Here is a 22,864-nt window from a genome sequence, read left to right on the forward strand (position 1 = left end):
GTAAAACTATTATAGGCTTCTCCACACTTAGGTGTTATCATGAGTGTCTGCTTGTTGAATATACCCCTAATTGTACTGTCAGGTTACTAACAAAATAGGCACTACTTTATTACACTGATTTTGAATTTATTCATGTTTCAGGTTTGTTTTTCATTAAAATGACATCCGAGTGAAAGATTTTTTGGGGTCTTTTTTTAGGGGAATGTTTTTAATTTTTAAGAAGAGATTCAGACCTAGAAATAAGAAAAAGTAAATTTATCAAAATTTATATTTCCAAATTTATATTATTATCGATTTTATTCTTGCAAGTGAAAGAATAACCATTTGTAGGTATTTTAAAGTGTTTTTTATAGAAATATAGGATAAACCTCAGCTGCATCAAACTCCTTTCAGACTACCTGAGATAAACTAATAGCAAAAAAATATGTTAAGGTTATTTATGAAGAAATAAGCATTTCTGTGTACGAATTCCTATGCTTGCAAGAGTCCTGCTGAGCTCTGAAAATAAGACTTTAGATTTTGTGATCCCATTGGAGACAGCAGAAGGACATAAAGGAGGCTGATCTCTAATAAATGACAGCGTTCAGCAGCTGCTCAATTCCCTGAGGAAGGAAGCAGCAACAATGGGCTACAATTACATTCTGAATTTGCTAACCACCTTTAATTGGTCAGCAACTCAGTTTTTGCAGTCCAGAGGAGTGAATGCATAATCCCTTGCAGGCAGCAATTAAGTCCTTCTCTATAGGAACAAGATTTCTTATGACTCAGATGTACATGAACAAACAAAAAAGAGAATGTCAGAGATTGAAGTTTTTAAAAAGACCTTGAGATACTAGCTTGAAGATATATTTATTCTGAGAAATTCTAGCTTGTATAAACCTCTTGTGCCATTATACAAGCTGTAGACTCAGGAAGTTTAGCAAGCTCTCGTTGTGGTACATGCCATGCTCAGGAGATATGCAGAGATAGGAGGCACCAGATGTGGAATCTCAGTACGCTTCGTTAGGAGCTTGATGTGTGACCAGAGCAGACTGATACATAATGAAGCAGTAAGAAAAGGAAATTTAGAGAAAGTGTGTAGTCCCAGTTATCAGGAGAACTGGTAAATCTTGTCATTAACAGTGTTGCCATAGATGAATCTCATCTGTTTCATGCAGAGAGAATAATGAGAATCAATATGTCTGGAAAATAGGGGCCTATACCTCCAGATTTGGTTTGGGTTTGTATCTGGCAGATAGAAAGCTATGCTGCTTATGAAAAAAACAAGAAAACAAAAAAACAAGAAAACAAGAAAACCCCAACTCCTGAAAACCTCAACCCTCAATAACACAGCAAAAATAAATGCCTTAATTTAGACACCTGTAGAGTATCAATGTCAAAGTACAGACAACCAGGTTCTGAGTGAGAATATGTGAAACAATCCTTAAGGGGAGGAAAAGAGAAAAAAATTTGCTTTTATGATAGCACTTACTTTTCCTCATGTTTCTAAAGGCTGTTCTTTAAAACCCTGAATGTGATGAATGTGTTGCATTTGTAAATAAGGTGTGGCATAAAAACATATAATACAGCTTAATTATGTGATAAGAGTGAAATGTGTTCCCTGTAGAGAAAAATCAATACTAAAGATCAAAGGAATATCTTCAAAAGTCCTTGCTTTAAGGGTTCACAAGTGCTATATTTCCTTGTTCTCCTCACATTGATGAAAAGGAGATCCTGTAAGAATGTTCATTATTGGAGAAAAAAATATTTTTTTATTGCAATGAGAAAATGCACATTTCACATGCCTATTCCAGTGGCCTGCCTGGAAGCAGATATTTTAAAAGTCACTTTTAGCTTCATTTAATACTATTGCTAAGAATTGAGAGGCCCTTTTGCATGATGGGTTGGGAATACTGCAGGCATCGTTCTCAGCTGAGGGAAGGATGGTTGAGCAAGAAACTGTCTAGAAAAAGTTTCATCTGCTCCTCAGAAGATACTTGTTCCAGAGAAGGGCAGATGGTATTTGCATTGCCCAGGGAGAGTTGCTTTAAACCACAACTTTGCCTCTGCACAATTCTGCGAGTGGGGTTTGTCCAAATACGAATCAACATGTTCTCTTGCCAGATCCATCCACCCAGGGGATTTGAGTTGCTCACTGTGAGTGCTATTGAGAGGGTGACTCAGGCCATGATGAGGTGAATTTCGACCTGTATCTCCAATTTAGATACCCAAGAGTCTGGAAAAACTCTAAAATAAACGCTAACTCTCTCTTGTCACAGCAAGAGAAATGTTTATCCTAATGCACCTACAAACCATAGATTCGTTTGCCTAAAGACATTAACTCAACAGACATTCCAATACAAATTGCTGTTAGTTCAAATTCCCTATTATTTTTATTGGTATGACTCATGTAGCTGAGGGAACCTGCACTGATGTCCCAGAAATAAAGAATTGCCTTCAGCTGTTTCCTGGCAAAATTTTCAAATGAGCTTCACCGTATTCAGTGGTGAACAGATAAGCAACCCGATAGGCAAAAAACAGTTCTGAAAGTCTATTCTGGCAGGTTTGCAGTGGGAGATGGTGAGTGGGAAAGTGTTTCTTTAGTGTGGCCCATGTTTCTGTGCCTGAAGAGGATCTGAGTACCTGTACTCAAAGCATGGGCGTTCATTACTTAAAAAACCCTGTCCCTTAAGCTTTGGGCATCCTCAAAACCTGCGTCAGCTCTCCTAGAAATAATTTCTTGGTTACCTCAAGTTTTGCACATTGGTTGTTTACTTTTAATCTTTTTATCCTTAGCTCAAACCTCATCTTTATCCATGAATAGAAAGAGGGAAGAAAAAAAGTTTTTGGACAGAAGAATGCTAAAACATAATGCTTTTTTTAGAAAACCATACATTCAAAGACTATATTCCGGTCTGCAGTATGACTGCACTCAGAGAATTTGAGTGCTGCAGCCAGAGGGAAGCATGTGTATGCATCCTGGGATCTCTTTAATTGGTTGGGGAAGTGATAAAAGTAAAGCTACAGTGGCACAGATCCAGCCTCTTCCTAAATCTTGGGATTATCGGTGCCAGTGTGCTGTTTATAGCACAGCCTTTTGTTGCTGCAGCTTCACCATTCTGAGTGCTCAGTCTAGGTAGATTAAAGTTGCATTCAGATATGTTTTTTTCCAAAAAGGGCTGACAAAGCCAATGAGACTGCTCCCATGCATGCGGGCTACACAAGATTTATATTCGCTATATCTCGTTAAAATACATACTTAGTTTTACAGATTGTTCGGATCATCCTGACCATTAGTTACATCTTTCTTATTTAGAGATAGGAGTGCAAAATGAAGCGCTGCTGCTGCAGTTAACTCTGCTATTTTTAGCTATTTTAGCACCAGATTTTTTTCTTTGAGAACACAAATTTTGCTTCACTGTTAACAAATGAAACAGACTAATGTGGGATACATTATCAAGTTGCCGAAGGTTAGCTTTTCTTCGTGTCACGCTTAAGAGTGACTGTGCTGCACTAATTAAAAACATTACCATGGCAATTGCTATAGAAACATTTAAATTGGCATCATCAGTAACAAATCCGTGCTATTGATCCCAGCAAGGCTTATTTCACACTACACCTGAAGAATCTAAATAGAATATTTTGCATTCAAAAGGACTTCAAGAGATAAATTTTTTCCAGTTGTTACTGTGCTCAGGAGAATAGTGTTTTTCATACAGAGATTATTCATTTACCTAGAGCTGTTGTAGGATTCTGATACCAAAGTCCTTACTGCAAGGAGAGACTGGAATAGTTCTATGCTACCACCACATTTCTCTCAAACCATACAAATAAAAAATACTTATTACCTCCACTCAGATCCACTGTTTTGCAAAATGAGGAAGAAAAGCAGGTTCTCAAAAATGTTTGGCATTCATATGTTTAACATATTAATGCCCCATCTTAGGAGAAGTTTCCAAGATAACTAGAAAGAAAATAATTTTCTATTGTTTGACAAAAACAAGTAGTTGACATTTTACTGACTAAATGATGGGAGCAGAAATAAAGTGAGAAGAGATTACATGTAGAATATTGATTGGTCGCTTGGAAAAAAATAGATTATTCTCTAAAGATCTTTGGTCCTCTTAGAGGGGAAATCAAATTTGATGTTTATCATAATATTCAGTAGACACATTGACCCAGAATAATAAATGCTTCTTTACACCTAAAAACTCCAGTCTTCTCAAAAATAAAAAGCAGGAAATCATGGGCTGTAGCTTAATTTTTTGTTTTTGTTCTTGCTTCATTCTTCTTGACATTAAGGATGCTACCTTTATGTAGAAAAGTTCTACTAATTATCAAGGAAATCAGTAGAGGGCAGCGCTACACAGAAAACCACATGTTTAAAGCAATCTCAGTTTAACTTCTGCCCTGGCTGGGACAAAATATGGGAAACTAGATTCCTTTCAGAAAAAGACCTCTCTGAAAAATTGGTGTTGTAAGAGATAATTTCTTCTAGCAGAGTCAGAACATCTGTGCATGATGCAGAGTTCCTTTGAATTGTAAAAGTTGGTCTTACTTTTCCAGACCATACCAGAATCCTTTGTTTCAGCATTAAACTCCACCTTCTGAGACTACAGAGCACAACTCCTGACCCCTTGAACAGCTGACATGAGATAAGATGCATAAGCCAATGACAACCTTGAAGTATTTCTCTGAGTACAAAGAAAAGAGCAGCATAAGCCCCTCCTGCATTTAAATGAGTAGGGCAAATAGTCTTTGGACAGAAAGGAATGAGGGCAATTTCAGGAAATGAAAAATGTGCAGTTTTGAAATAACAAAAATGAAGCATTTGAAATTTTATTTATATTTTAAATTATCACCAGACTGAAGATGCAATCATACATCTCTAGAAGGCCAAATGAAAATATATTGATGTCACCCACTCTCTGTTACAAAAAGAATGTAAAATCAAAGTAGACTAAATCATCTGAGTGTTAGATTTGTCTAGGTTTTGAATTAAGGACAATTTGAAGCAAAAATGTTTACTCTTTGGCATTTTTTAATACCTTCTTTTCCACAGCAGTCTTTCAAGACTTAGAGGTTTTAGAAGATCACTTTTAGTATTTTTAATAATTTTATGGATTCAACTATGCATTGAAATTCCACCAAATATGCATGTTATTTTAGGAACTTTTGCTTAGTTTATGGCTGGTTATGCCTTACTGCAGAAAAGATGGTAGGGCCCAACCAATTAGAGAATTAAATCAGTCATGACCTTAAGTATATAAAAACATAATCTTTATCAGAATAGTTACATTAAAACACATAATTCATATCAAGTCAAAAGTAATCAAATCCAAAATTTGATTAATATGAACTTTTGAATATAATCATTCAGAATGTACGGAAGAGGATTCTTGAGCTACAGTCCAAATGCAAGGGCAAATGAAGGCACTATTTGAGGACACATCAAGCAAGAATATCTCCAGAAGAGATAAGAGACTCAGGAAGAGTCAATGGACAAAGTTGATTGTCTGATTTCTGAATACAGTATTTCCAAAGGTTCCTGTTGCTGCCTACTTTATTCTGCAGTACCTTAAGCAGGATCTAATTTACAAAGCATGAAGAGGCCCTTCAATCTGCCTCAGATGATGCAGAGGAAAGGATTTGAAGTACAAACAACTATGTCTTATGCTCTACATTAATAAATAGCTTTATTCAGTGATAAAACCTACTTCAGTCTAGTATTATACAAGGAATTCAACTCATCAAACTTAAACATGGACGGAAGATTGGCTGACTTCAAGGTTTTTTTCTTTTGATCTGTATCCAGTAAATTTCAATCACAAGACAGGATCATCATGTACTAAACATGTTCTTCAGTTAATGTCAAAATTTCCTGGTATTAAATTAACCACAGAAGAGTTGCACTTTGCCCCTCTGCCTGCAGCAGTGACATACTGAGCATTAAAAGGGAGAAAATCGGAATTCAAATAAAACACATTCATGAATGCATGCCAAGATCTATGTACCTTCATGATTTTATGCAAATTAATTTACTTAGTGCTTTGATTCTTCAATTAAAATAAGAAGCAAAAGAAAACATCTTTTCCTGCATGATATACATGATCTTCTGCATAAATACGACACCTATTAAGTAGCTTTCTTTTTGTTTTCTAACATGATCTTAGAAAGTGATAAATATTCCAAGCCTTCACTTCTTGCTCAGCTAAAACTCTTTTTGAAGTTGCTAAAATGCTTATACTTTGATCCTCCTTCAGAATTGCTGGTTAAGACACTGAGTCCATGCAGAATATCATCATTTTAAGACAATTTCACACAAGGGTACAATTCCAGTAATTTAATCATTAAGGCCTTTAGAGTACAATTCAATAAATGTTTTCCATTAAATCGTCTTTGTTCTCAACTGACTAATAATTTTCACAAAAGCATTTTATTTCCAAAATGAACTTTTGTACAGAAAACATTACCTTCCCATCTTCTACAAAAATCCCCAACAGAGTGAAAATAGTAGTTGGCAATATTGGGTTGCAGAAGAAAGGGGGATAATTTTGTATGCTTTTTTTTAAATTTCAAAATATCTGAGTGTTGTGGCCTCACACTACTATCACTGTTAGTGGACCAGGACTCTCAAACAAAACGTACTTTTGCTTCTGAATTGTTTCTCTATGATTTCTGTAATATACAATGACAGCTCAGCTAAAGATAACCTAAAGCAAAACTAGAATTAATGTGAAAAAGTTTATGGAAAACACTGGGACATCAGGCACTTCAGTTGCACTGTCAGATAAAGAGTATGAGATTGATTTTGTTTGAATAAATATTGCTTACAAGCTTCACAGAAAATATCAGAGTAATTTTCAGAAAAACACTAATTACAGTAAGGTTCTTTATAATGAAAATTCCCATTCATTCAGACCAATTCAGGGAAAAATGAAATACATTCCAAATGGAGAATTCTTTTCCAAATGCAGAGTTATATTAACCCCAGCAGGATTCTTATGAACCTACAGTTGTCTAACAAGTACTTTTTGTTCTTGTTTAAAGCATCTGTGGAGGGCATCAATAATACTTAACAAATTTCATTTTATGACTTCCTTTCTGCAGAAATAGAAGATCCTCTGGACAATTGGGGGCTAGCAAAGGGGAAGAACGGGATGTATTAATCATAAAGTAACAGAGAATTTAGATTTGTAGACAGTTCTGAACAGATACTAAGGGAAGATAGCATCAGGCTGAGCTGGAAGAGATTAGGTTGGAGGAGTTCTTATTTGGGCTCTTTCCTTGTGTCAGGATGCTGCTGGGAGCTAAAGATTTCAGAGAAAGTATTATACGCAGCTTGTGTTTTAAATTAATGTCTATGTACTGTGTGAGTGAACTAGTATGAGATGAAAAAAAGACATTAAAGAACTTGACTTAAAACTCCCTGAGTAATTTTCATGGTTATTTGTCAAATATTGGAAAAAGGCTCCCAATATTCCCATGGGTTATTGTTGGGATCACTAGACTGTGTTCCTGTTTCATTAGGGAAAAGAGTTATTGCAACTTACACAAACACTTTTCTCTGTCCCCTAGGTTTTTCTTACAAAAGGAATATAACATTTGAAAAATTTGTTCTGGTGAATTATTAGAGGAGTGGAGGCTAACAGCGTCTCTGGAAATGATGAGGACTCACTCTTTTCTGACAGTTTTGCTTTGGAGCTCTGTGTTTTATGTGGTTCGTATGACGCCATCCCAAAAAAGGACTAACAAGCACTCACACAGTGAAAGGATAACAGGATTGTCAGAGAATGATGGCAAAACACTGCACCGCACCAAGCGTGGTTGGATGTGGAATCAATTTTTCCTGCTGGAGGAATACACAGGTCCAGATACTCAATACGTGGGCAAGGTAAGCCTTGTGTTTAAAGGATTCTTTAAAGGTGTTGCATCTAACACCCTTGGTACTTTCACTCCTTCTCCACAGCTGTTTTGCTTTTTGTGCAGCAGTGGTCCTAATTTCTCGTTATGTCAAAGCGCACCACAGATCACCTGAGGTGCCATGATTGTTCAAAGGTGTGAGAGAAACAAAGAAGTTCAGTGAAAAAAGAAAGGAAACTTTTCAGACTAAAAAGTTCCAGTTTCTTATAACATATGCCTATGCAAGTTTTATCACTTTCTCAGCTGTTAAGCATAAATATTAGATAAGAGAATATAAAAGCTATGATTTCATTCATCCACCTTATGGTTTTTTGCCAGAGTGCTGGGCTGTATGCTTTCTCAAGTGAAATATACAATTCTGTTAACAATAAAATTACTGTCTCTCCATGATTCCAAGTAGGGGTGTAATGTTTGAGGGGAAAAAAATCTGGAGTTTGTGATTTCTGAAATAAACTGAAAATTTTATTAATTAATTGTAGGGTCTTACATTCTTTGAGATCTGTCTATGTCAGATAACATCAACAATGGCATCTCTGAATTCCTGTTGTCTCCAGTCCTACCTTTTCTGATAACATGACACTCAAAAATTTCTAGATATTTAGCCCTTTTGTCTCAACATCCACAGATCTGACTTATGGTCTCGTATAACCAAGTCATCTTTATCAAGATCTAGAATATCAGAGACCTAGAATACACTCAGAGTGACTTACAATTAAGGAAATGTTTATCTTAATGGCTTAAATAAATAAATGTCCAATTCCATTTCTGTCATTCATCCACAATGCTGTCACTAGTTCTTATTATCAGCTAATTCTCATTTTCAGATGCCTAGCTACTAAACTGATTAGGACATTTGTAGATAAAACCTCCAAAATATTTTGAACATTAGCTAATATCTCTGGTTCTGGGAGACACGATCATCTGGAAACCATGAAAATCATCTCCCTATATTAAGAAACAAATGTCAAAGAAGTCAGCCCTTGTAACTAAAAACTTGATTCTTACCTTGTTCATGCCAAGACCTGTACAATTTTGTTTTCTATTAAATAAATCTAACGTGAAGTAGCAGAAATGAGACAAAGGCAAATAATACAATTGGTACATCTGCTTATCAGTGTGTAAAAGTTTTTTTGTAGGCAAAAGGGTCTCCAATAAAGGATGAACTAATTGTATAGAGATACTTCTAAAAACAACATATTTACAAGTATTATTGAATATTAAGTAGACTTGTGAAGAAGATATACAGAAAGGTACACAATAATTCAAACTCCATATCTGTAAATTTACCTAGACTGACAGAAATAGACTGATATTTTAGCAGAAATCTGTCAGAGAGGAGAAGGGAATGTCAAACATTAGGGTTGCTTCTAATTGCAGTCCCACTGACTATAGATGAATGACCACAAACTACTTTAACCCTCAAATAAGTTAAGCTTACATCAAGACCATCACCACCATCCCTGTTTCACAAAAGGAATGCTTACATGTTATACTGCAACACATGCAAACTTATCAGAGTAAAGTAAGATTGCATCTTACTTGTTCTAAACTAACAAAAAATTATTGGACCTTATTACCGTAGACTTAAGTCCAGGAAGAAAAACCAGAGGGCTGGAGAGCAGACGGATCTGAGATGTCTCACATCTTTTAACTCAAATTACTTGTTGATATTTTTTACCCTTCACTACAAAATATTACAGAAAGACCCCTGAGAGAGGTCAGCATCATTGATTCTCTAAACAGGTGAAAATTACCCCAAATATTATCCTGTGTTCCAAAGAGGAATTGCATTGAACTGATGAACTCCATGTGTTTTCATTGATTTTATAACAGTTTATACCATGGTGAAATGATCCCTGTTCTTTCCTCAGTGGTATAAAACCACAGTAAATCCATTTTTAGTTAGTTCATATTATCACAGGTACATGTGACATGTGACAGCACCAAGAGGGAGCTGCTACAACAAGAAGGATTTTTTTTAAAGGAATAAAAAGCACCCCAACAACTTCATTGAACAATATTATTCTGAGAAAGGCTTAAATCTCAGGTTTAGTATTCTCCTCTTCAAAGTGATGGTAATTAGCAAACTAGTGTGTGTGAAGTAAGAGCACTTTTATTCCAACCCATGGGGACTAGTTCACAGCAAGCATTCTTATCTCTCCCCTCTTTAATATGGATATGCACAGGCAGATGGGTTTCTGGGGTAGAATAACAAATCTGGTACTAAAATTTAAATAAAATGAATTAAGAAACTTTATCATAAAATAAACTTCTAGGGGATCATAGCCATAATAATAAAAAATTAGTAATTTTTACAGTTGGATTGCTTGCAGCCACCCTGCAAGGATGGGGGATACATGCAGAACAATTGCCTTGTGAATGTGATGGGAGTCAAGGTAAATCCAGACAATTTACAGTATGCCCACCTCACATCCTTCTTTCCTTCTGCAAACTCAGAGGATTCATGTCTCAAACACAGGTGAATGCATAAAATACATTGTTTCTAAAATGCATAGGGAGATAAACATTGCTCTAGAGACTTTACAAATGAAATATTCAGTCAGACATGTGTAAGGTAAGCAGTAACAGAGTCCTCTTTAAAAAATTAGATAGGAACAAAAAATAAATTCTAAAATATAAAAATGGTTGCATTCTTTCAAAATGCCTGTTGCCTAGTGAGATGCATAGCTAAATCAGATTATTAGTGGGAGGAAATTTCAGAGGATGTAGTGAGAGAAACTTTAAAACCTGATTCTGCCTACTAAGAATTCACAGAAAAAGTGGATTACAATATAGTATTACCAGTTAAATTTGTGAAATTATTTTCTTTTTGAAGGAAGAAAGACAACCTGATAATTTTTTTGTTACAAAATAAGGTGTTGAGAAAATAAACACCTGCCTGTATGTCATATCTGGGAATCTCTTTTTCTTTTGCATGGGAGGGGCCATAAAAACAGCCTCTTAGCTGCTATTAACTTTAAGCCCCTTGCAGAACCTGAAAGTCAAAACACTGATCTTTTATGAGAAAAATTTACCAGATCAATTCACTTCCTACCAACCTATCCAAAGACATTATTATCTTAAAAATGGACAAGTAGTTCAGGAAGTATTAAAATGCTGATGAGGAAAAAACTTGCACAGAAGGCTCTAACCAAGTACCCCTCAAGGAAAAATTAGTTTTATTTTCCAAAGATAATATTGATTTTATGTGTCTCCATTTCTAAATGACGTAAGCGATACCCACTGAATGGACATCACTTGTGCAAAATTCCAAGTACCTTTAACTCCACTCCTTATGAAATATCCGTGCACAGGAATAAATAGACCTGATCAAAATCATGAGCCATTTTGGAAAATATGGCTTTATGTTTTGCAACAGTATATTGAAATGATTTCAAGAGATGAGATTTTCCCTCCTTTAAGTCACCCAATTACTTTTTTTTACATGGAAGCTCTACTCTCCCTGTATCAAACAGGCACCTTGCTAATAAAAGGCTGCTAATTTGATGGACGGATAATGGGTGAAGCACCATGCAATATATGTCAGAACCAATCATAAACATTACAACCCTACACCTGCCATATCCCAAAATTTTAAAAAGGAAGAAACAAACAAGAATAAAAATATTTTTTTCACACCACCTGCAACTCTTATTTCTCATAACATAGGAGGAAATACAAAATAAAAAATAAATATCACGGCTCAATTTTAGCTGCTCATGAGTAACCTCCTGTTTAACAACTTCCATACAAACAAATTAACTAGGTTCTGCATCTCATAAGCAGCATTTAAATTGGGTGAAAACTCAAGAATTATCTCTCTTCTATCATCAGTTAAACCAAGTAATTTGTTTCATGACATTTGTTTGTGTGTCTTAACAAGATGTAAAAAGTGAAAAGAAAAATAGTGAAAGAGTAGTTTTCTGGTGTTTTTTTTTTGTTTGTTTGTTTTTTTTTTTTTGTTTTGTGAGCGGGAGGAGGTGTTTGGTTTTGTTTTGTTTTTGGAAGGGCAGGGTACAACATATATTTAAATGCAGCCATTTCTTTCTTGTAATCTACATTTATAAATATTCAGACATCTGCAATAAGGTTGTATGCTATAGCAGTCTCTCTTAAAACAGAGAGACAAAACCAAAAGAACTCAATTAAACTCCATAAATAATTACTTAGATAATAACAATTTAACTTAAAAGCAATAAAAGAGGTATCACTGAATTGCCAACCTCACCAGACTTGGTTATTTTTTAAAAAAATATTCACTCAAATGCCCCTTTGTACCAAACAGTTTTGAGGTTTTTTTCCTTATTATTTAATGGAATTTGATAGCATTTTCTTGTAAATATAGACTGTAAACATATTAATGGCTGAAAATATTGTTTCACATTACTTGGCTCTCTGCCTTTGGTACACCTACCAGTCCAGAGCAAGCTCACTAATAATATGAAAAGCAGCAGAGAAGTTGGAAACCTGAGAGCAGTAAAGCACTTTCTTCATTAGTCTTATCCTCATTTATTCATGTCCTCTGAACATGTTGCTGAGGCCTTGGCAGCAGGGAGGAAGGAGCTTATGGCCACCAGAGGGGACCCAAAAATGCTGGCTCTGGGCAACACTGCAGTGCCCAAACCAGCAACAACCTTAGCTGCTCCATCCTGAAACATAATGTTCTCTTCTACAGCAGTTTTTACTTATTGCCTAATACTGTTTTCTTTGTGTTCTGAATTTTTATTTTTATCTTGCATTTATAGTGAGAGAGAGAAGTTGCTTTTTTACTTGCAACCTAAATCAATTTATGCATTTTTTCCTTAAGGATTTCTTTATAACATTTGCTACTTTTCCTCTACAGAGACAGTTTAAGAGTGACCTGTAAGGATGAGAGAATATAAAGACGCACAATCCTTTCGGTGTTTCAAGTGTGCTCTCTACTTTGCAATAACTACAGTCCATTTGTCCTCCCTGTAAAACTATTGCAATCAGGACATCAATAAATGCAACTAGAAACAGAATGGTTTTTGCTATCTTTTAACTTAGCACTATGGTAAATTATAAAAAAAAAATTACAAAAAACCCCACAGAATCATAAAAGAATCATATGCTTCTACCATTTAAAGATATAATTCCACTGGGGGAAGATTTCATCATATTCTTATTATATTCCATCTAGTATGCACTGTATCCCAAAGCCATCTAATAAATCACAACTTTTGAAGAAGGGATAATAAAATATTTTCATTAGAATCTTTGTTCCTAAAGTAAAACAAATATTTTAAGATTTAATAAAATATGAAAATTAGTAGGGTCTCCTTTTGTCTTTCCTTTCTCAGACCTCAAATTTTTCCTTTTATTTGAGTAAATACAAGGAAATAATGATGTATCAAAACAGAAAAGGGGAAAAAAATGAAGACAGTAAATGCCAAAGAATTATGAAAAACAGTCTAACCAATATTTAAAAAATACAAAAGAGAAAACTTCTTTGATTTGGAAATTAATAAATCATCTCCATTTACACTGCATTCTTCAGTTAGCACATTTTTCAATAAATATTTGATCTAGTTTCAAGCAGCCATATCCTAGGCAGATGAACCACCAAAATGAAGCTAAAATTAAAACAGACAAACAGAAGGAGAAAAAAAAATTAAAAGTGCCACAAGATGTCCCTGTTTTAGACACATTCATAAATTAATTGCGGGCACCAATACGGAGCCATAGTTTTACTTGTTTAAATATTATTTATTTTTTGGAGGCTTTCAACATAAAACTTATTGAAAAATTCTGGAAGTAAAATTTATTTTTGTCAAAAAAAAATAAAAAATAAAGCCTTCAATAAATTTTGCTATTTTAAAAAGAAGGCTGGAGGGCCAGGGAAGAAAATGATGAAAGACAAATGTTACATCTTCCAAACAAAATGGGACTCTTTTTCTAGAAAGGGCAGCAGGAATTTCTGACAACACATGTTTGATTTAAGTTTGAAAAACAGTGACAGAGATCACTAATAGTGATTAGAGATCTAATCACATCATGCATAACCCAAGTATAAACTGTTTAAATAGGAAGATCTTGAATGTTACATTGAAAGAATGGGCCTAAGCTAGAATTTTGCTGTCAAATTTGAACATCATATTTCACATAAAATAAAGAATTATTTTTGAAAACAACTGCAATGATCAGAGGCTTCAAAGACGTGAATAACAAGAGTGAGTTGGCATTGTTTGGTACAGATAGAGCAGCTGTCATGAGATCTGACAGCTTCTGTTTCTTCAGCTACATAAAAGGCTGTTAAAAAAAGTTCTTGTCATGTTCAGGGTGAGAAGTTGGGTTCATATTGTCATAAAGTTGATTTACACTTATCATCAGGAAAAAGTTTTTTGACGGTAAATACTGTCAATACAGTTAAGTACTAGGTAAAGAGCTCTCAGAGAGACAGCATTGTATTGATAATGGAGGTTTTCATGACAAACCAAAAAAAACACACATGCCAGAAAGGTGTCAATGATACTACCTGGAGGCTGAAGTCTGTGTTTCTCTTTAGGGCCCTGGCTGTTCTGTTCTGTTCTCAAGGCTTCTGTGCGTGTTTTTCAAGTTCAACTGCTGAATCAGCTAAATTTGTTTTGAGGCGAAAAATTTAAATAAAAATAAAAAATAAAAAAAAATCCCCCAGAAATATAAGAAATGAGGAAATCCTCAAAGTTTTCATTGCAAATTTCCCCTTTCTCCTTTCCCTTGTTTTTTCCATTTCCTTGTCCCTTCTTCTTCTCCTCTTTGGGGACAGAACATCCAGACTGCAATGATTTTCAATTTAAAAAGAATAAAACAGGAAGCTACAAAATACACACCTTTATGGATATATAATGGAAAAAGGGGAGTTTTCAATGTAATTGTTGAAAATTTAGCAACATTAACTGAAAAGTTCACCCACAGCAAAAATACAGATCTTCTAAAGAACTACTAAGCTGCTTTTAAAGCTAAATTCATGACAATTCAACATAGGTAAAACCAGCAATATTTCTCCAATTCTTTTCCCTTCTCCCTCTCTCCCTCTATGCTTCTCTCAGGTGTGGAAAAAGTTCTGTTCACCCAATACTGAACCTAGCAGCAATGGCATGGAGTCTACTTTATAGTTCTCCTCAATGCTTGCTCTTGGCTTAGTCACAGCCACCCTTCCCTGGGGATGTCCTGAGTGCGCTCAGAGCACCAAAGGGGTGGGTCCAGGCATCAGGAATGAGAGGCCCTCCCCTGTAGAGTTCACTGGAATTGAGCATGTTGACAAACTAATAAAAAAAAAACAAGGTTTGAAGTAAAACCACCTATTTTAAAGACACGGTGGGCATGGAGAATGGAGTTGTCTTCTGTCTTCTGTCTGCAGTGGTAATTTCCAGCTGCCAGTTAAAACATAATTTTCATTTTAATAAAAATGCTTTTTCTGAGCTTAAATGTCTCTTGTTCTTGTCAAGGTCTATATGTGAAAAGGCCTAAGAAGGTCTGGCTTGAAGATCTGTCTGGCTCAGGAAGTTGGCACAATAGGTAATTGTTATCCGTAGAATAGCTCTATCTTATTAAAGATCCTTGGCTAGTATTTCTAAACCTTGTAGCATTAAGCCTGGGAAAAAAAGATTAGACCAGTGGCAGTCTGCAGACCTATCATTATTTATTATCAGGCAATCATTTATTGTGCATGAAAAGGTGGGAGGCTGAGGAAAACACGTTTCGTGAGATATTTTTCATTAGGTTGCTTATTTATTCCCTTGATTACATTATGGGAATGATTCTGGAGAGGGAAAGTGCTTTGACTACATTGTGTTTTACTGGTACCTGCCAGCCCAGTGATAAGAGTGCAAAAGCCATCAGAGCAAAAGAGTCTGTGACTACCTAAAAAGGTCGATTTGGCAGCATCAGAGGATGGTATTGTGCAATGTCTTGTCTGTCAGGGAGAGGATTATGAATAGTCATCTTGACAACAAATAGCGAAGCTGTCAACAAGCAACTGCCAAGAACAGCAAGTGTTTTCTTCCTATATGTGCCCAACACATCAAATAATGTGTATTGCAGGAATCATCACACATTTCAATCTTCTGGAAACTGGAAAAAAAGAAAAAATGTTGATCTAGTCCATGCAATTGGTCAATTTAACACTATGCTGGGTATAAATCAAAAGAAGAACTTGTGTGCTCTTACCAGTTTTGGAAATACATAACCATGGTCTGATCGTTGCTGTATGTATTTCTGTAACAGCACAAACACACTGGGCAAACTTCTGCTCACTCCTACATCAACAAAGGGTCAAGAAACACTGCTGAAATCCCTCTTTTCTGTTTTTACATAACAGAATGTAGTAAAAATAATAAGAAAACATTACAACCTCCATGAACATTTCAGAAGTCACAGTTCCTCTCTGTCTTTCTTCACATTTCAGACACAATTATGCCCATTTCAGACGGAAGCCACTATAGCAGTTTTTTCAAATTTTGAAATCAAGGAAATGACAACCAGGGTGATAATATTAATTGAATCATTTAAATGAAAAGAAAGTTTTGTTACGCATTCTCCATTTCCATTGGATGAACTTAAGAAGAAATAGCACCAAATTATCTCTTACTTTAGTTGTAAAGCACTTGCCAGAATCTCAAAGAGGTTTTAGAATGGTTGATTCTAAGAAGGAATTTTTATCCCATATCTTGCCATAAAAAATATTAGTAGTGCTGGAAAAAAATATTAATAAAATTTGACTAAATTTTTGTTGTATGTAAATTTTACTTTATTTTTTCCATCTGTAAATTGTAATTGCCAACAATTGTCTAATGAAGCATTTCCTCAGAACATGTCTGTGTACGAGTTATTCCCACAAAATATTACAAAAAAAAATTCTGGAATAGAATGACAAACGCTATGAAGAATTGGGCTAAATGGTATACCAATATCAGGGTATACTACGAAAAGAATGAAGAACCAAATATATACTATCTACCTGCTTGGGGAACAGTACCTGAATTTGTGATATAATTGATTGCTTTAACTTTATCTAAAGGATAAGGATAACTAAAAAAGATACTAAATGTGATATTGTTATACTTCTACTCAAGCATTCATAAAATTAATCTAACCTAAAATTTGTATTTGCTGTCACCACCTGTAGCCATTTTTGATGTTTGAACTTCTAGCATTTACTACATATTTCTGATTAAGAGATGAATTAAACTACATTTCCAAATATTGAGAATAAATTTGCTTCTTTTAAAAAGTTCAGGTTTACATCTTCTATGAAGTTAAAGCAGAATTAAACACTAATATATCACACTGATAAAATTTTGTAAGTACTGATGTAACCTTTAAAAATGGTGCTCTTCAGATAGCTGAGTCTTGCAGGGATTGTGGAAGTAAACATATTTTTCTTTTTAATAAGCATTTCTGATGAATGAACACTGTCAAATACCAGGAGGAAACAGAGCATTAAATGTTTATATACACCAGGTAGCTGACTGATAAGAACAAATTAAGAAATGAAAAATCAAATATCAAAAGTATTTTCTTTCCCTTTCTCTCTACCATTACATTATTTGCATTTAAAAGATGAGATTAACATCCCTGTAAAACAATAATTTTTTAAGAAAGAGGGAAAAATAGACTGCATGTTCTGTGCATAACAAGTGACTAAAAGAAATAAACATTTGTCTTTCATTTTAAACCTATATAAATTATATATAAGCAATTGGTGTGAACAATAAAATGAATTTAAAGAGGAATTTGGCATGGAAACAAATATTTCTGTATCCATCATCACTGAAGCAAATGGAAGGAAGTTTGTTGCAAGAAGGAAAAATAAATCATTAAAGTATGTTGAGTTATTTTTTAACTCTAAATTTCATGGAACATGCAAATACATTAATCTCTGTAAAGGCTAGTAATTATGAAATGGAAGAGGTCATGGTTTGATTGCCACACACTCCATATAAAAAGTTTAGAATCACATACAGAAAGGCATGAAGTGAAGGGAAAAATATGAATCTGTAGAAGAAGAAATTATTCAGTGCCTCAAAAATACAGAGGGAAACAGGAATCACCCGTTCTATTTTCATCTTACTATAGATACTGCAATTAATTTTCTTGGTAGCTCTGGTGGCTAAATCTGGTCTAACTCCATGTTGTGTAAAAGAAAAAGAAGAAATACACCCCCCCCCCATAATTTAAAGTCCTTTTATTGTCATAAAAATTTTGAAAATATATCTGTGCGTATATATCCATGTAAATCACTGGTTTGTCTTCAGGATAAAGAAAGGATTTACATTGATGCCTTTGATGCAAATATAAGAGAAAAGGATAAGTCAAATGTTAAAATAATGTTTCTAGGATTAATAATTTCCACATCCATAAGTATAATTCAATGAAATTTATCAAAGTACTTTACATTAAATGAACATCACCTATGGTGAGACAGACACTGACAAAACATCTCTTCTGAGGAGGAGAAAACTGCAATAAAGTCGCTGAAACAGTAATTTGAGGTCACAGAACAAGTCAATGACAACAGTTTGATGCAGAATGGAATAGGGACAAATTCACAGAATGGCAAGGCTTATCTATTTGGAGAAGTCAAGACAGAAAGGAGAGCATTCATCAAGAGTGAAAACAATTTGAAAAAAGCACTTCTGTTCCCTTATTTTATTAATAACAAAAACTCAATTTCTATCCTAAAATCTATTTTCAAATGATTAACAAGGTCATGGTCAACATTTGACTCCAGTTGAAGATGCAGGATAATTAACAAAACAATCAGTTTTATTATGCGTGTTGTGTCCTTCTCCAAAGGACAGAGAATTTTCTTAGACAAAAATAGATTTCAGAAGAGAATGGAGACAGTCATCATTGAATTCTCCAGTTCTCCCCCTACAAAATTTTTTCATAAACTTCTTACAACATTAGCATCGATGTATTCAGAATTTTATCTGCCTTAGCCATATGCAAATGCTTTGACTATCCTTGCTGTTGAACTAATAATATAAGTATTCTCTTATGCGCCTCCTGCTGTTTTTTTCTTTTTCATTATAATTTGCATTAAAACACTTTTTTTTTTTTTTTGAATCCTTGCTAAATATCTCCTGCACTGTCTAATTTCTACTTAATCTCACTTCATCTGACCAGTTTGCAGATTCAGCTATTAAATTAAACATGAAGCAACACTGCTGGTTTGCAGGGCTTTAGGCTTGGTTTGGGCCTTACACTTTGATTTCTCTAGGCACTACTTCTCTTTCCTGGAGTTTTCATCTGAAGCCCCAGGGAGCTTTGTCCTGGCTCCCCTCTGAGCCACAATCGTCATGTTTGATCAGACAGGTACAATCAGCCTGTGGCTTATGCAGAACATGAAGTCCATCTCAGGCACCCTCCAAATGCAGTTGCACTCACCAGTTTCTGTCGTGCCATGGAAGTCATTAAGGAATTTTGATAACTATTCCAGCCACTGCCTTGTCTTTGCCCTCATTACAGTTATGACTTTTCAAATTTTGAAACAAGATTTAAAAGAACTAAATGAGTAAGTAATGCAAATTTCAAAAAATGCAAAATGAGTGACAGACAATAATAAGAAAGAGAAAAAAATAGACTAAACATTTTTTTCTTAACTACTGGTTTTCATGACACTCTTCTTCAAAAAATATCTTCCCCTACGAAGCTACCTTATTATAATACAGATTCAACACTTGGTTCTTATTATGTCTTTTCCTGATTATAAACTTTTTCTTTGATATACCTATTTTTGAGACTCTCCCAGATTTTTCCAGGGGTTTGGGCATATGCCTATCTTAGAGCAGACATGGGGCAGGGGAATTGCACTCACACTGATGAAGGTATGACATGGATAACTCTACAGGATACTTTCGCTGACTACTCTTGAGTTGATATGACAATTTACATTTTCGAGACAGCAGAACAGAGAAACAGTATTATTTAAAAGAGTTACAATTATAAACAGTTAATTAAAATTAACTTCAGTTTGTGCTTTCCTTTTTTTCTTTGTTTCTATCAATGCTGTCAATAAATAAGCAATAACAAAGTACCTTAATGATAATTTCAACAATGAAAAAAAATGACATTGCCTTCTTTCAAGTACTGTTCATTTGAAAATTTGTTTTTAGGTAAACATTTAAGATATTTAATGTACCACCACATAACAATGGAATTCTGAATTAAGTATTGAAGAATGAATTAATTTCTTCTTGTGAGGTGTGCACAGTGTCCACAAAATATTTTGTTTACCAGTTTGCAAAGCAGGATCTTAGGAAAAATATATAATTTTAGAATTAATCTTTGTGGTAGACCTCATTTGGAATCAATAAGCATGAAAAAACATAATAACTTTTCAGATTTGAAATGCATTCATGTAAAAAACAAGTATGTTTTAAGGAGAGTAAATAATATATTTTGAGTATTTCTGGAAACTACATATCTAGGACCTTAAAAAAAATTCAGTCAGCAGACCTATAGTCTGGTTTTGTTTGCTTGGTGCTGAAATCCTGGATGTCTGTTTACATATTTAAGGCCAAAAAACGTCTGATCATATTGGCTTACATCTCAATATCCTACTATTCCATTATACTGTATGACTTCCTAAAAACCATGCAGTCTCGATCAGTGCACAACTGTCTATATATATATATATATATATATATATATATATTTATGCACATGAAATTATGATCAGAAGTGACAAAATACTCAAATATTCCTATTAATGATATATTCTTGAGGTTGTTGTGGATGACCCCATTCCTGGAAACACTTAAACACTCAGTATATTCAGTCAATACAGTCCTTGTTCAAAGTTAGGGCAATAAATACCCAGACAAGTTAAAGGGCATCATATTCCTGAAAGAAAATAGAACAAATCATGAAACCAAATACAGGTCTAACATAATCTAAAAGTTCTAAATTCTGGGGTCAGGGAGGCAGGGACACTAACATAATCAAAAAATAAAATGGTCAGAATGACTGCTCTCTTAAACCAGCACCTCCTGTTGCCTCTGAGATAAAGTACTTGGCTAAAAAACCATTGGTCTCCCCTATTAGAGTATTTCTTATAAGCCTATTAGTATAGAGCTGAGCTCAGAGCAATTAGTTCTGCAGAGAGTAGGGGATAATCCATCCATATGACAAACTCATGCTCCTTCTAGGCCAGAGCTTTTATTCCTGCCAATCTCTGTGCACATCTTTTGGAACCAGAGGACATTTTGAGTGCCTCTGAAACAGCAAGGAAAGTCATGCACGCAGACATTTCACTCAGGAGTTTCTGGTGAAAAAAAATTGATATCCTCTGCTATTGTGAAACGTTTAAAATAATGATGGATTTTGCACCTTTTCCAGAGATTGATTAAAGTGGCAGTGGTGGTGTTATGATGTCATAATTTCTGACCTATGGACACAATTGATGACTGGAGTTACTTCCTCTAAATCTGTACCTTATGTTATGGAACTGACAAATGTCTGTGTATGGCAAGCCATAAATAATAGTAAAAAAAAATTGGCTCTTTTCATCAGTCTGAAAACCTATAACTCAGGTGTTGATTTGGAGAGTAGAGAGAAAAAAATTTTGTGCTCTGAAATCCAGTTCTTTGTGCAGGAGTAAGGATGCAACCATTTTTGCGGGTTTGAGTACAACTTATAAAGGGCACAAGAGACACAGAAGGTAAGAAGTGTAAGGAGGTGCATGAGGATACAGCTCTGATTTTCAGGATTCCTTCCTATGTATGCGGAATACATATATGGAATTTCCCCATCTTATGTTTGTGTCATTCTAACCAAAAGACTACTAAGAATTCTGCTGAACTCCTCCTGAATGGAAACAAGATTTGCCCTTAAGTATTTAGCAAAAATCAGAACCTGCAGCTGATGTTAGCGGTGTTTTTTGCAATATCGTTCTTTAGAGAATTGCTAACAATAGACAGCTGAACACAAGAACCAGATGCTGGAAAGCAGAAGATAAGGAAAGTAAATGTCATTTGTCTTGTTTAATATACAGTCACTTAGGTTACCATCACACAGAGAGTCTGGTTGTTTAATTAAGAAGTTTGTGCTGATGTCACAAATTCAAGTCAGGTAAATACATTGCCATTTAGCATATACATAAAACTTTTGATTAAACACACATAAATAAGAAATTAAAGCAATTCATGCACTGCTACTTCAATCCACATTGAAGAACTACTGCAGCTATTAAGATGTCTTTAGAGTTTTTAATTACTTAAAATGCTAATGAAAGAGAATATTGGCTGAGCTGCTGTTGATGTTGTATCCTAACTGCTGCAGATCTCACTTAGGTCTGAAATTATACAGTAGGGGCACTAGCTAATATCCTGCCTGTCACTAGCACTCAATACATTGTATGTGAGATTTTAGGTTTGGCTGAGATGATACCAGCCCTTATTTCAAGCACACCACTTTCATTTTTTGATTAGAATTAAATTATTTTGTTTCAGGTAATACTTATCCTCTTTCACAAATACTGTCGTCTTTCCTACCTCTGTATACGCAACCTTCTTTAATTGGAGCAACCAAGAACGATAATTACAGTCAAATTCCCAAGCTCAAATCAATTTGTGTTTTAATACATACTGGTATAACTTGGAAAACTCAATTTCTTTCTGTTTCACAGTTTCAGAATAAATAGCACTGTATAATCACCATATATGAATAGAAATTTGATGTCAATAGACACATGGCTTTGTAGAAGAAACATACACACATTTTCCTTTACTTAGCATGTTTTTTCCTTCAGGCTAGGAGCTTTAGCTAAAAACTGTGATTAAAAGATTTTTGAAGAATCCTACAAATAGAGAAAAATTCTTAATTTTTCTCTAGTTTTAGAAAGGGTCACTTTGGACACACCTGAATAGCGCATGCTTCCATGTGTCTTCCCATTGTTTTCTATAATACTTAGTGTTTTAAAATTTAAACAGATATAAGGATATTTCAAAGAATCATG

The 22,864-nt window shown here is 34.7% G+C and overlaps 1 protein-coding gene across 1 annotated transcript in view; it reads left to right on the forward strand.

Annotated features, from left to right (window-relative positions):
- The window catches only part of CDH9 (cadherin 9), a 97,689-nt gene that overhangs the window by 22,438 nt on the left and 52,387 nt on the right, over nucleotides 1-22,864 (forward strand). Inside the window, exon 2 of the mRNA XM_058030747.1 lies at nucleotides 7,558-7,873. Within this exon, the coding sequence (XP_057886730.1) occupies nucleotides 7,643-7,873 (231 nt within the window). The 5' untranslated portion in view covers nucleotides 7,558-7,642. The remainder of the gene's footprint in view (nucleotides 1-7,557; nucleotides 7,874-22,864) is intronic.

The sequence above is a fragment of the Melospiza georgiana genome, chromosome 1 (assembly GCF_028018845.1).
Source record: "Melospiza georgiana isolate bMelGeo1 chromosome 1, bMelGeo1.pri, whole genome shotgun sequence".
Lineage (NCBI taxonomy): Eukaryota > Metazoa > Chordata > Aves > Passeriformes > Passerellidae > Melospiza > Melospiza georgiana.